The 14,310-nt window shown below is 45.5% G+C and overlaps 2 protein-coding genes across 3 annotated transcripts in view; both read left to right on the top strand.

The window, feature by feature from the left end:
• Positions 1–6,298, top strand: part of ATP6V0A2 (ATPase H+ transporting V0 subunit a2) — a 31,808-nt gene extending 25,510 nt beyond the window's left edge. Inside the window, exons 18-21 of one of the 2 annotated variants that reach the window (XR_013992501.1) lie at positions 1,435–1,552; positions 3,154–3,325; positions 4,183–5,067; positions 5,582–5,946. Coding sequence is in view for 1 of the 2 variants with exons in the window: in XM_081037232.1 (XP_080893358.1) it covers positions 1,435–1,552; positions 3,154–3,325; positions 4,183–4,282 (390 nt within the window). In the remaining variant the exon portion in view is untranslated. Of the gene's footprint in view, positions 1–1,434; positions 1,553–3,153; positions 3,326–4,182 lie in introns of both variants that reach the window. The other variant, XM_081037232.1, reaches the window with a different exon arrangement.
• A 1,611-nt stretch (positions 6,299–7,909) lies between these two features.
• DNAH10 (dynein axonemal heavy chain 10) overlaps positions 7,910–14,310 on the top strand; it is a 125,750-nt gene continuing 119,349 nt past the window's right edge. The window contains exons 1-2 of the mRNA XM_081037124.1: positions 7,910–8,138; positions 12,902–12,988. Of these exons, the coding sequence (XP_080893250.1) occupies positions 7,925–8,138; positions 12,902–12,988 (301 nt within the window). The 5' untranslated portion in view covers positions 7,910–7,924. The remainder of the gene's footprint in view (positions 8,139–12,901; positions 12,989–14,310) is intronic.

The raw sequence follows: 14,310 nt of genomic DNA, 5'->3' as shown, positions 1-14,310 counted from the left end.
CTATAAGGGTTTTGGTGGAACGTTTTGTTGTTTCAGTTTTACAGTGGGATTTATGGTGTTAACATTGTCAGCTGTGATGGTAACTTCAGGTGTCATGAACATTGCTTTTAGAAGATTCTCGTCTTAGTCAGAACTTTTCTATAGTTGCAAGAAAGAGACAGGTTCACACTGGTTTCAGGGGGAATCTACTGACGCACGGCAGGACAGGAGCAGAGCTGGCCTCAAGATGACTGGTTTCTGGACCTCCATTTCCAAGAGGCCTGGTTGGTTTTTCTTTGCCAGTTTGCTTCATATTCTGAAGCCAGGATGCCCCATGATGTTGGAACCATGACAACCGCTAGCGCTGTGCCTCTTTTCTGCAGTCTTTTAGTCAGAGAAAAAAGTACTCTTACCGGCTCGCGGCTGTTAGGAAAAATTCCAAGAAAGTACTGTGATTGGCCTGACTGCGGTCACTTCAACAGATTACATATCACAGTCCGGAGGCTGGAAGTCACAGATACAGTGTTGGTGGGGTTGGTTTCTCTTGAGACCATTGTCCTTGACTTATTGATGGCCACCTTCTCTTCTTATAAGGACACAGTCATATTGGATCAGGGCCCCACCCTTACAACCTCATTTAGCCTTAATTACCTCCTAAAGGCCCTGTCTCCAAACAGTCCCTTTGGGGCTTTGGGCTTGAACATGGGAACTTTGGGGAGCACAGTTCAGCTAACTGTGGCTAGGGGTACAGGGTGAGTGCCCCCCCAGGAAGAGAAGAGAGGCGCAGTCCTGGGCAAACAGTGGAGCAAGTCTGTCACTCCCGTCTGTGTTATCTTCTCAGAAGCATGTCTGGCTCTCCAGTAAGGACAAAATCTCTTACAGCCAACATTTTGTAATCATTATGTGGTTTAGAGTTTTAATTTGGGATGATTAATAATTCCTAGGATCATAAAAAAACAAAAAGCAGAGCTGGAAAGAACGTGAGTCATCTTGCCCAGTGTTCTGCAGTCTTTTCCGCCCCAGGGACCCCTTTTATAACTGTCCCTTGTTGGACTGGTTTTCAGAACGCGCTTATCTGTTAACCACGCACATTTATTAATAGTCTTCTAACCTTGTGTTTGGGAAATGTCTGTTTTTCATAGATGTTTCATAGTTACTAAGACAGGTTCTGGAATCTCACGGGGCTGCCTAAGGGTTTGTGGCATCACTGTTCTTCTGGTCCAGCGCCTCAGTTTACATAGGAGAAACTGAGGCTCGGGATGGGGGCTGGCGAACTACATAGGTCATAGACTCACATCCTGTGACTCACTGTTGCTCACACCCCAGCATCTTCTCGCCAGTATTCCAGAAGCTGTTCTTTCGTTGTAATCCTGAAAGTGGAGCGGATGTGTAACTTGTGGGACTATGTGTGTCATGTACGGAGTCTAACCTGTGTTTGTGGGATCTCTCTCGCAGTTTAATTTTGGAGAAATATTAATGACCCAGGCAATTCATTCCATCGAGTACTGTCTGGGCTGCATCTCCAACACCGCTTCATACCTAAGGCTCTGGGCACTCAGCCTGGCTCATGCACGTAAGTGTTTGCTTAGCCCTGCAGCTCCCAAACTGCTGACACACCACGGCGAACGAACCACGGGGACATTTAAATGTGCGAGGGAAACCCAGTGCCATCTTTCAGATGTGCTGTGCACTGGCACTGTGAACTTGTTTGCACTAACCACTAGTGCAGGCATCTCTTGGTATGAATAGTTCTGGTGGCTTGGGGTGCTGTGAGAAAACGACCAGACACGGGCTTGGAGAACTGGGAAGGCTGGGGAGCTCCTGCCATTATCATTTTCGTTCTTGTCATTACTGTCACTTTATTCAAACCTGCCTTATCAAGTATAACTATCCATTTATGTCACGCAGCCCTAAAACCATACTGATTAATTGTTTTGATGACAGGCCATCCTCCCTTTGCATGGTTCTGATAATGCAGCATTTCAGTTATCACAGTTTAGTTAAATCACACCAGTCCCCCCACGACACAGTTCAGATTTCAGTTACCACGGTGTAAAAATAAAGTACAAGCTTCACCACAATGTCCATTTGCAATCAGTGACCAATCACCTAGTCCTTCTAATGTCTTTTGGCGACTGATGGGTCCTGTGCCTCTGTGCCATTCACACACAGACGGCAGTGCACATGGTGGTATTGCCGCTTGTGGGCCAGTGGTAAACCCATGTAACATTTTACAAAAATGCATAATCGGACAAGGTGATTGGCCAACAAAGGTGAAAGGGCAATGGAGAAACAGAAAGCAGTGATGCTGGAAGTGAGATGTGACTGGAATGTGAATGGTGGTAGAGAAGAACTAAAAAAAATACATATATATGTATATATATATATATATATATATATATATATACACACACACACACACAGAGGATGCCAGAAAAATGTATATACATTTTAAGAAAGGCAAAAACTATTAAAATTGTAATACTCAATATACGAGGTATGACAATTAAGTGCGTGAACTCATCCTAGAAAAACTGCTACATACCTCATTGCTGAAAATCACTACGGTCACCTTCAAAGTCCTCCCCTTGGGAACCTATGCACCAACGCCAGCGACTAGTCCACCCTTCAAAGCAGTTTTGGAATTCTTTTTCTGGAATGGCCATCAGAGCTGCCATATTACATGTCCTGAATGTTGTCAAAATGTCTTCCTTTCACTATTTCCTTTATCTTCGGGTAAAGAAAGAAGTCATTGGGGGCCAGATCAGGTGAGTAGGGAGGGTGTTCCAATACAGTTACCTGTTTACTGCTAAAAGCACCCTCACAGACAGTGCCGAGTGAGCTTTGTTGGCGAAAAGTTCAGGTCATTTTCATATGACTTTTTCATGCAGCCTTTTCAGCACTTCCAAATAGTAACCTTGGTTAACTGTTTGTCCAGTTGGTACAAATTCATAATGAATAATCCCTCTGATATCAAAAAAGGTTAGCAACAGTGTTGCAACAAGTTCGCAAACTTAATTGTCAGACCTCGTACATACTATAGTATAGGTGGGTTTTTTTTTTTTTATGGATAGCAGTTCAAGATTGTCAGAAGGAAACCCAGTCCAACTAGCTAACTGCAGTGACTCATGGAATGTAAACAGAAGTTAACTGTGCCATCTGACTCCTCCGCAGAGTTGTCTGATGTCCTGTGGGCTATGCTGATGCGTGTGGGCCTCCGGGTAGACACGACTTTCGGTGTCTTGATGCTGGTCCCAGTTATCGCCGTCTTTGCAGGTTTCACAGTCCTCATCCTTTTGGTCATGGAAGGGCTTTCTGCATTTCTTCACGCCATACGCCTCCATTGGTGAGCTTGAAATTTAGCTTTGGAACTATTTTAAAAAATCTAACCCCTCCCCCACACATACACACACACACACACACACACACACATTTATTTATATATATACACACACGTGTGTGTGTGTATATGTACATATGTAGTGTTTCCCCCAAAATAAGACCTAGCCAGACAGTCAGCTCTAATATGTCTTTTGGAACAAAAATTAATATAAGATCCAATCTTATGTTATATAAGACCCGGTCTTACTTGAATTTTTGCTCCAAAAGATGCGTTAGAGCTGATTTTCCCGCTAGGTCTTATTTTCGGAGAAACACAGTATACAAAAACCCCTACAAAAGTCTAGTGCTTAATTTAGGCTAGTTCTTCCCTTCCTAACATTGGGTTCTGTGTTCAGATCCCAAGTCATAATTGTAGTTTGTTTCTGAACTGTTATCACTGACAAGTAAAAGCAAGTTTACGCTTGCTGAATAATTATGCATATTTCATCCTTTCAGTTACTTTGGATTTGACATTACTTTATCTTATGAAATACTTCGTACATGTTTCTTAATGTTTTACAGTATGTGTCAGACTACTTGTGTGTACCCATTTACAAAGATGGAAAGAGTTTCTTAATACTGGTGTGTGTCTAGTGTATAAGGTGCTGTGATGTGTTAGCGTTTCTTTATATCCTGAGAAAGCCGACGTGGGGTGCGGTGTGCATGTGTATTTTATTTAGGTAAAAATATTTGTGCCAAGAGTATGTATGGAATGAAGCAAGTTCAGCACAGGAACTGTTTTTTTTTTTTAACTTATAAATGTCGTTTTAAGAAATGTAGGAATGTTATTCACAGTCTTTCATTAATTTTTGTTTTTTTTAGGGTGGAATTTCAGAACAAATTCTACGTTGGTGCAGGCACCAAATTTGTTCCTTTCTCATTCAGACTACTTTCGTCGAAGTTCAGTGATGACGTGGCATGATCATATTGCTGTATCCAACAAGCTTTCAGATTTATGGAGAATTATGTTATAGAATTTCACTTATGTCAAATTTACAATAGGAAAAATTCCGTCTTCATTGATTGCCTTATGAGCTAGCCAAATAATTCTGTGAGATATACCTCCGTCCTCATGTTAAATATTTTGTAAAGTTTATCAATTTCAGATATGTAAACTTATTTCAGTTTTTATGATGAGCAAATATATAAGTTAATGCCAAAAGTTATGTTAAAGTTGTTTTTTAAAAATAAGCTTGGGGGAGAGAAGCCAATTTTAAATGACTAATTGAAAATGGTCTTAGATACTTGATTCCTTTTCACCTTATTATAAAAAACAAAGAGTTACTCTGTCACCTGAAGTTGTCAGATACTTTCCAACAGCTGAAGTTAAGTGTAGTTTAAAAAAAATTTAATGATGAATAATGAAAAGATTCACATTTATTGCTTGATTGAAGGTATGCAAACATTTTTTTACTGTATGCTATTTAGAATTACAAGTAGGAGATGATTTTTTTGTCTTGTTTTAATAATTGGGGAAAATACCATACAACAAATGGTGATCCCACTAGTATATTTTTTAAAGACTCTTATCCTGTTATCCTTACATAAAAACAATTATGCTAATTGATTGTTTGGAAAAAAACTGTATACTGAGCCTTAAAACCAAGTATGACTGTAGAAGATTCAATATGGATATCATTTGAACTTAAGTGACCAGCTTGGCTGACATTACTGAGCCCAAAGGGGTTTATACTGAGTGAAGTAAAGGTAAAAAGTAGTATTTTCTATATTTTTATAACAAAATATAAATTAAGATATTTTACCATAAAGAGATTGCACCTATCCTTGAGAACAGTAAAATTATAATTTTTACTTTCAGACTAATTTTAAATAAAGGTCTGGTATACACATTTAGAGTTAAACTTTCAAACACTATTTAGATCAGTTGAAAACTAATTCTTAGCCATTAATTTATAGTCTTTAGTTTTAATTCATTTGCTCACTTGACATTTAGTTTTGAATAAATTTGAGTCAGTCCTCTTGAACATTTTGACATGTTCTTTTTGTAAATTATGTTCATTTTCATATTTTACTGTAATTGATTTTAGATCATTATTTTCAAAAAGAAATCTGCAGTATTTTCCCTTTCTCACATTTGGAGTAACACATGAAAAGGCCCGTTGGTCACCATTACTCCTTCACTCTGCTAGTGATAGAGAGTTTGGAATTTTCTTTATAAGCTAAGGTTATTGTAGCACTGAATTTAAGCTTATCTTTTCAGGTAATTTCAAGGCCTGTCTGCTGAGAGGTGTGAACTGAACATCATGACATAACTGACTCTTACATTAAACCTTTTTAATTGTAGAGAAGAGTCTGCGCTGTTCTTTTATGAGATGTTACCCAAAGCCAGTTTGGAATTACTGGGTTTTGTCCCTCATTAAAATAAGACATAAAACGATGCTGATGAAACTCTTAACAATGCTTCTGCTCTCAAAGTTAAGTTTCCCCAGGAAGGTGTAATGTTGGACACTTCTTTTTAGGTGAATAATGCCGTCCACGTTTCACACTTGTACCTCACAAGTTGTCACTTTTACTACTTTACTCCAAGGCTCTGTTGTAATAAAATGGTAACTAATTCATCCCAGGAAACCCACGATTTGTGGACATTATTAACTGATTAGTAAACAAGAGACATACAGTACTTGCTGGAATTCTTCACTGTTCACACTGCCCTTTTTAATTTTGATTAACACCTCTTATCAGGGAGTGAAGAGTCATTTTTCAATTGAAACTTATGTAGAATGTAATTATGTAAAAAACAAATTAATAGTCCTTACTTTTGTAAAAGAACTCTCTAGAAATATAGTTTGATGGTGTCTCTTAGGCACAAGGGTAAATTTTATTTCTTTATAAAGCTGTTGGTTCCAATGTCATGTTACATGAGCGGTTGCTTTGTTTTGTTTTTAAGCTGTTTAATAAACCTATTAGGCATACAATTTTTAAGGCAGACTTTATTCCCTTGATAGCAAATATCCAGAGGAAAAATGGTCAGTTGTCTGGATGATGCTAAATATCTGTTTATTTTCCCAAAGATAAATGTCATGACAGCCATGTTTTCCAGTTTTCATTCAGGTGTTCATTCTCTGTGTTAATGAAGTCCTAAAATAAAAACCCAAGAGGGTTTCCTCAGTAAAATAGAATTTGATTTCATCCTGCAAGGATGAAGAAATCCTTGTGGTGATGTAATCATGATCAGTTAAGGAGTGCAAAGGTATTCCGACCAGGTCATGGAGAGCCCTGTGGATATGACTTTGAAAAGACTCACCTTTCACTCAATGCTGTTCTGACCTCATTTCTGCAATGGGTATTTTTATAACAACATTCTGGTCTCAATCTTCAATCTGTAATAGTTTATCAAAGCATAGAATATCTATAGCATAGGTAGCTCTCATGGACATTTTAGGACCTTTTTCATTTTGGAAAGCAAAAACAAAATAACTTCAATAACTGTCCTGCAGTCTGCATTTGAAAACAATAATTTTCTTGATTAAAATTTTAAAGCCAGGTTTGCTTGCATGCCATCTGGTATATCTCCAGCAAGAGTATTGAGATATTTAATCCAAGATGATTATGAAAATAAGGCAGTTCAGAGTAATCGTTTCCCAACAACCAGGCCATTGATACTGAACGTTGGTTTAGAATTTTAAGAAATACTTAGAAATTCCACTTGTTTTTTAATGGGAAAAGCCAACAAGAAGGCTAGGTTCTTAGGGTCAGCCTAGAAATCTAGGGGCTCAACTCTCTGAGGGGAAAGGACAGTAAAGAAGTTATAGCTCCCAAAATGCATGAAAGGACAAATTTGCATCTTCCTGTCAGTATTGAACTTTTTACTAATGAAGAATAAATATATATTTCTAAAACGTGAGTGTTTTGCTTTATTCTGCCTTGGCTTGGCTGGAACACCAAAGCACTCCACCTCCTCCGTGATCCTGTACCCCCCCCCCCCCAAGGAACCTGTCCCTTCTGGGACCTCTCTTCGCAAGGTATTTGCTCTTCCGACACCCCTTGATCCATAGTAGTTCTGGGCTCAGGCTGTATTCCTGTCTGGCTTCCAACTCCGCCTCTGCCACATGTGAGATACTGTGACCTTGTCCTGTCACCTTTCTTACCTCGGTTTCCTATACGGCAAACTGGTCAGGACAGCGGTGAGAATCACAGGACAACACTCGTGGGGCACCGCGAGGCCCCCAGTCGGTCACAACTCCTGGCCAGACACGTCTTTCTCTACATCCCCAGGGCGTCCGGGCTGCCTCCCACCCATTTGGGCTACAAGGAAAGGTGGGCCCACGACCAGGGAAGGAGCCCCCACCCCCGCGGCGAGGTGGTTGGGGCTCCCCGGCTCCTCTCCCGGGGCTCACTGCCACCCTCCCTCCGGGGTTGCCATGGGCGCCCCTGCCAGTGTGGGGGCAGGTGCCGGCGCTCCCGGGACTGCGGGGCCCGCGCCCGCGGCGGCCGTTGCCGGGGCCGCCGTTGCCAGGGGCGCCGTTGCTACGGACTCCCGCCCGCAGGCGCCCGGCTCGCTGGGCGCGACGCGGCCGGGCGCGACGCGGCCGTGCGCGGCGCCATGGACGACCTGCGGGTGCTGTGGATACGCGACCGCGTGTACAAGGCCCTGGGCCTCACAGACCCCCAGCTCTTCGAGGAGCTGCTGTTCCGCAACGACGGCGAGGTGGAGGAACTCATCCTGCACTTCCTCAACCAGACCAGCCAGGAGGAGGGCGCCGCCACGCTCTTCTTCTACCGCACGGTGGTGCCCGAGGAGGTGCTGGTGGAGACCGGTGAGCCCGCGGCCGCCCCTCCTGCCCGCTCCCTCCTCCCACACCGGCCGACCTCGGCCTCAGGGGCAGGCCGCAGATGTTTCTGATACCCGCCCCCGGCAGGGTCCGCCGGGCCCTGGGTGAGCCTGGAGGCACCGCCGCCCCTGCCCACGTGGAAAGTCAGCCCCTGAATAGTCACGGCAAACGCTTATTTAGCGCTTACTCTGCACCAGGTACTGTGCCAAACGCTGGTATCAACTCATGAATGCAACGAAGTGGGAGTATTGTTACCCCATTTTACAGATGGGCAAGCTGTGGCACAGAGAGGCTTAAGTAACTCCCCCACGAAACACAGTAGGTCGCACAGGCAGTAAAGATTCAAGAGTAGGAGCCACTGACCAATGACATGCCATAGATGGGAGAGAAGTGACCAGGTGCTGGGAGGGACAGTTCATCCTCACTGTCCTTGACAGTGGCAGAGTCTGCAGACGTGGAGAAGAGCAGCCCCTTTCTACGTCCCATGATCCTGCCAACATGCTACTGTAATGTCCAAACAAGGCTTTAAACTTTACAGCAGATTTTAAATGTTTATGTTTAACAAATTAGCATTTCAAATAGAAAGAATGGCAGTGACTGGATGCCCAGAACCCTCTGTGGAGATGGCTGGACACAGAGAGGGCCTGGGGGTGGGTGATGAAGAGACAGGACAGAGGGCAGGGGACACTCAGGTACTTCCTGGGAGAGGAGACTGACCAACATGCCAAGTTCTCTCTCAGCAGGAGCACCGTCATCTGTGGGGATGTCAGGACGGACGGAGGTTTGTGTGGTGTGTTCCATCAGTGTCAGCTACCTGTGCTGCTCTTGGGCCTTCAGGAGACCTCTGCGTGTCCTGTAGGGCCTTTCGTGGAGTGGGATGGTGGTGTCAGGCAGACCTTTTTTTTTTTTGAGGTACTAGGCACATACATTTATTTTAAATATTCTTTGCACAAAATAACATGCATGTTCATTGTAGGAAAATCCCAACCCACAAATAAACCACAACAAATTGCTACTGGCACCCAGAGAGATGACCACAGTAACATTTTGGAATCTAACCTTCCAGTCTTTCATTCATTCTCCCCCTCCCCTGCAGAAAGACCTTTGAGCCTGGACATTACAGTATAACAGAACCTTGAATTTAGACTCTTTCATTACTTCCAAGTGAAATTATGGATACAAAGAAACCCTAACAAGACTGACTATTTAACATCGACCAACTTTCAGTAACCCTGATTTTGTACCCTTTAAAAAACTCTATACCAAAATGCTAAGAAATGGACATGACTTGGACTTCTTGTGACCTCTGAGGGCTTCTGTTAACAGTTCGGTGGCTGTTTTCTGTGCTGTGTATACTCACATGTTTAGCCCGGTGTCTCCTGGCTGGATGTCCCCATTCTATGTGGAAGCTGATTTCAGTCTCACTCCAGAGGGTCCTCCTGGTTATTTCCTGGACCCTCCAAAGGGTGCTTGGAAATCTCCCTCAGGCCACGATCTGTTTCTGGGCTGCCTCCAACTCTCCCGCGGTCTTCCCCTCCTTTTCTGGCTCTTCTCCATTGTCACCACATCCTGAGAATGCCAGCGTGTTCCCTGCTGAGGATGCTGTCCCTGGATACGCAGCGCTGCAGGTCCTGCAGGCACCAGAATGGCATTGGGTGTTGAGTTCTGGACAGCAATGGGGAGAACGGACCTCCTCCCTAGCCCGTGTGCCACATTGTCACTCATCCTTTGCTTTCGGAGCCTACAGGCTCACAAAGACCCTTGGACACTTTTATTAGACCCTTTATGGGGGCTCTGGTATGTCCAAAGGGCCTGGAGTGGGGCCAGTGCATGTCGTTTTGTCCCTCTTTTCTCTCTATTTCTGCCCCTCCCCCGGTCAAGACTTCTCTCTCCTCCCAGTTAAAAATTACAAGAATGGAGACAAATAGATGCTGGGGAGGGTGGGGGGTGAGGCAAGACGGATGTCTCCTCGAGCAGCAGCTAGCCCAAGATGCGTTCTAATAGGTTAGCATATATTGTTTCTTAAAATCACAAAATGGAATCATATCATACGTATCATTTAATAGCTCGCTTACATTTTTAAAATTTACACAAGTATTACTGGAAGATGTTCTTTTTAAAATTCACATAACAATTATCTAAGGTAAAAAGTGAAAAAGCAACCCTTCACAGTCCCTTAAGCCCTATTACCATTCCTATAGGTAACCACTGTTGTTAGTTGGTATGTATCCTGCCAGATCTTTTCTAAATCTGTGTCTGTCTGTCTGTCTGTCTGTCTACCTACCTACCTATGTCTATGAGTCATCTGCATCTTTCTCTCTACATATAGTATGTATGTAATGATTATATGAGTATATAGAGTTCCTAAAATAGTAAGATCGTACTATAGATATCTATATCTCTATCTATCTATCTATATATTATTTTATGACTTACAGATGTAAGGTTGTCCCCCTCACATACATCTTGTCCCCCTAAAATACATCTTGGAGAATTTTTCATGTCAATACTTATAGATCTACCTAATTTTACAGATATTAAGTACATAGATGTACTATATTTTATGTATCCATTTGCACAGTATTTTATTTTACAATGGAACAATCTACACCTACTTTTGACACTGTATTTCTGTGGGATAGATTTATAAAAGTGGAATTGCTGGTTTAGTGGGTGAGTGTATTTACAGTTTGGGACCCTGCCAGTCCACACCCAGTGGTAATGAGGTGCCTGTTTGCCAGCAGCCTTGCCAATATTGGATATTGTCAATCTATAATTTATGCCATAGATGACAGGTGGAAGCACTTCTGTTACCGGAGGGTGGGCTCTTCTCGGAGGGTGTCCAGGTTCTTAGCGTCTTGAGCAAAGAATTGAATGAGATACCGATGAAGTGGTGAAAACACAGTTTCTTAGAAAAGATAGTAAGCTTCAAGGAAATAGAAGCGGACCCCAGCAGTAGAGAATGACTCAAGGGCCCAAGGTGGCATCATTAGGAGCAAAAAGGGCTCAAAGGCGAAATGGTCCAAGGGCTCAAGTTGGAACAAAGGAAGAGGCTCAAAACGCAAAAAGGCCCAAAGGGCCAAGGACCCGGGCTCAAAAAGGGCCTGACTGGCAAGGATTTGGAGTTTTTATCATTTTTTCTCTAGAACGGGCTGTTCCTTCCCGGGCATGGGACCACTTGATTGACACCTGTGATTGACAGGAGGCTATTACCTCATCTTTTTAAACTGAGCAGGTGTGAGTGGCCGGTTTAATCTAGATGGGTATTTTGTACCCATTTGTTCCTCATAGGGGTAGATAATTACAATAAAAAGGGGAAGTTTTGGACAGAGAGGGGAGGTCGTTTAGGTGGTTGAATACTATGGGTTATGCAGGAATGCAGACCCGATGTCTATCTCTAACTGCCTGCCTTGGTTTCCCCTTGAGAGACGTGATTCCCATAAAATCTCTATGAGAAGTTGAGGGACAGAAAGTCTTTTCTTCTGTATCTGCTTCCTGCTGGACGGGGCGTAGAGCTGTCCCTACCTATTGGGGATTCACGGAACTCTCGTCCTATCTGATCTCAGATGAGAGGAAGGGGCCTAGAAATCCGCCTGGAAGACCGTGCTGGCTTCTTTGGTTGGGACTGGCAGTCTTGCTGGGGAATCGTCTGTATCCCCAAGGCCCCTAAATGAGGAAAAATAGATTTTAAGTAATAAATTCATTCGCTCTATAGAGCCTGTGGCCCTTGTCATTCAGGTGGCATCAGTTGTCCAGGAGCTGGGCCCAGAATGGGTCAGAAAGGACATTAGGCTTCCAGGATGACAATCAGCAAGTACGCTGGCCTGGGGGGTCCGGAAAGGCCTGGGGGATGTCGGGAAGTCACAGGCTTTTCCGTAGTCACCTGAGCGACAGTCTGTGGTTCAGGCCGGGAGCAATCTTTAGTCTAGGATTCAGAAACTGATTAGAAGAGAAATAAAAGCCAGGGCCTAAGGAGCTAAGAAACTAGGGGAAAGGAGACTGAAAATTTCTGTAGTGCGGAGGCTGAAAACTTTGGTCGTGAGGGAGCGCTCCCACGTCACTTGCTTCCTCTGCTTTGCACTTTGCTAATTAGTGGAGCGGAGCCCCTTTGTGTGTGTGCTGGCCACGTCTATGTCTCGTGGGCCTGCTGTGACTGTGTGATGGTCCTCGTGTCCTCCATCTCCTGGAGACTTTGCACAAGTCTTCCTTTCCTGTTACCCCAGGCTGCTCGTGGGACCCGGAATAGCTTTGTATGGCTGTGTTGGTTCCCAAGCTGGCCTCTGCAACAGAGGGCACCTAGAGAAAAGGGGCAGCCTACTCCACGTTAGTAGGTGGCGGTTTTAATAAGCAGGGGATCTTCCATCCGGGCCTCATGGCGGGCGCTGCACGACGAGGGCCAGGACGTCTCTGCCTGCCCGCCCACCAGGGTCGTAGTTCATAGAGAGGCCTCCGTGGGGTCAGGCACGGTCACCGTGCAGACAGGCTCACCATGATGGCTCTCAGGCTGCGTCCTTGAAAACATGGCCCACAGGGCTGATGGGCGGAACGGACGTTCCAAGGTCAGGAGCAGGTGAGGGAACCTCTGTCTGCCCGGGATCAGCTTCCGGGTCAACCGAGGTCATTTCCGGTTCTTGACCTCCTCCCGCCGGCTAATAAGCCTGAGTGTCCTGGCACATCCCGACCCTCCAGGTGACTCATGTAGTGAGACAGTGACATTCTTTTCTCTTCCCTTTTATGTGGCTGTGAAGACGATGACATACCTGCCGCGTCTGAGAGGGAAGACGAGGAAGAAGAGACGAGGTCTGAGAAAATCGAGTCCGTGGATCACGTGTCAGGTGTGGTCTTGGGCGGTCACTCACACGGGTGGGCCGGGCGGAGGGCGCATTCTCCCGGAGGAAGGGTCCTCGCCCCGACTTTCCGTTCCTGGTTCTTAGCCGTTCAGGAGGCCGAGCCTTGGTAGGAAGTACGGAGGTGCCGAAACCTGTGGGGAATTTTTATAGGAGTTTTCCGGGAGCCAAACTGACCCCGTGCTGGGGAGCGCGCGCCTGTCCCAGAGAGTGTCCGCGTGGCCGTTTCCCTCGTGCATTTGGGATTCGGGAGGACGACTACGTGGGGGTGGGGAAAGCAAGGCAGGGATGGGACTACGGATGGTTAAGGCTCCGGGCTCCCGGGAGGCGGCCACACGTTAGACGGAGGGTCTGAGCGGCACGTCTGAGTGTCACCCGGAGGCAGAGACAGGGGACAAGGGACAGGGCTGGCCGGCGGCAAAGACCGGCCTTTTGGGAAGAGCTTCTGCTGGGCCTGGGGCCTGAGCGCGAGGACGCTCACCTGTGAGGTGCCCTCCCACCAACCTGCTTTTCAGGCACAAGCTCATAAGGCGCAGTCATGGGGTCAGCGCCCGCCCTCCGTAGTGCGACCTCATCCTAACTCAGTGCATCTGCAGAGACCCCATTTCCAAACACGTTCACATCCCGAGGTTCTGGGGGGACGGGACTTGGGGGCCACTATGCCAGCCAGTATAGGACACGGCGGAGAACGCCCGTCCTCGTGCGGGCAAGACGGTCACAGCTCGGGGAAGGCTGCTCACCGTGCCAACTGCACAGGCCATTTCTTCTGGCAAATCTGAGGCTCAAAAGCGTCAAGGATTTTGCTTCCAACCTGCTGAACTGTCTAAACCAGAGAAGTTGCTGTGGGTGCACTTGGGTGTCCCGTGACGCCGCTGTTCCCTGCAGGCTTTGCACTGTTTGTCGTGTAGAGACGAAGTGGCTTTAGCTACGTGCTCTGACACGGTTCTTTACCGGTTCTTAACTGGGGGTGATTTGGGCCCTTAGGAGACCTTTGGTGCCGTCTGGAGACGTTTTGGGTTGTCACAACTGGAAGGTGGGTGTGATTGGTGTCTAGTGGGGAGGGGCCCGGGAGGGAGCTAAATGTCTGCAGTGCTCAGGACAGCCCCCCGAGCAATAACGACCCTCCCTCAAGTGTCCACAGTCTGACACTGAGGAATCCTGCCTCAGACCACCCACATCACCAGCAGAGGTAAACACTCCCCTCGTTTCCCATTTATCCCACGATTCACTTTCCCTTACAAAAGCAGAAGCTGTAGATTAGACACGTGACTTTACTGAGTATTTGAAAATCAGAGGGAAAAAGGATTTGG

This window comes from Rhinolophus hipposideros, assembly GCF_964194185.1.
Source record: "Rhinolophus hipposideros genome assembly, chromosome: 24".
In the NCBI taxonomy this organism is placed as follows: Eukaryota; Metazoa; Chordata; class Mammalia; order Chiroptera; family Rhinolophidae; genus Rhinolophus; species Rhinolophus hipposideros.
Note: the sequence above shows the minus strand (reverse complement) of the source record. Positions and strands in the feature narration are given on the sequence as shown.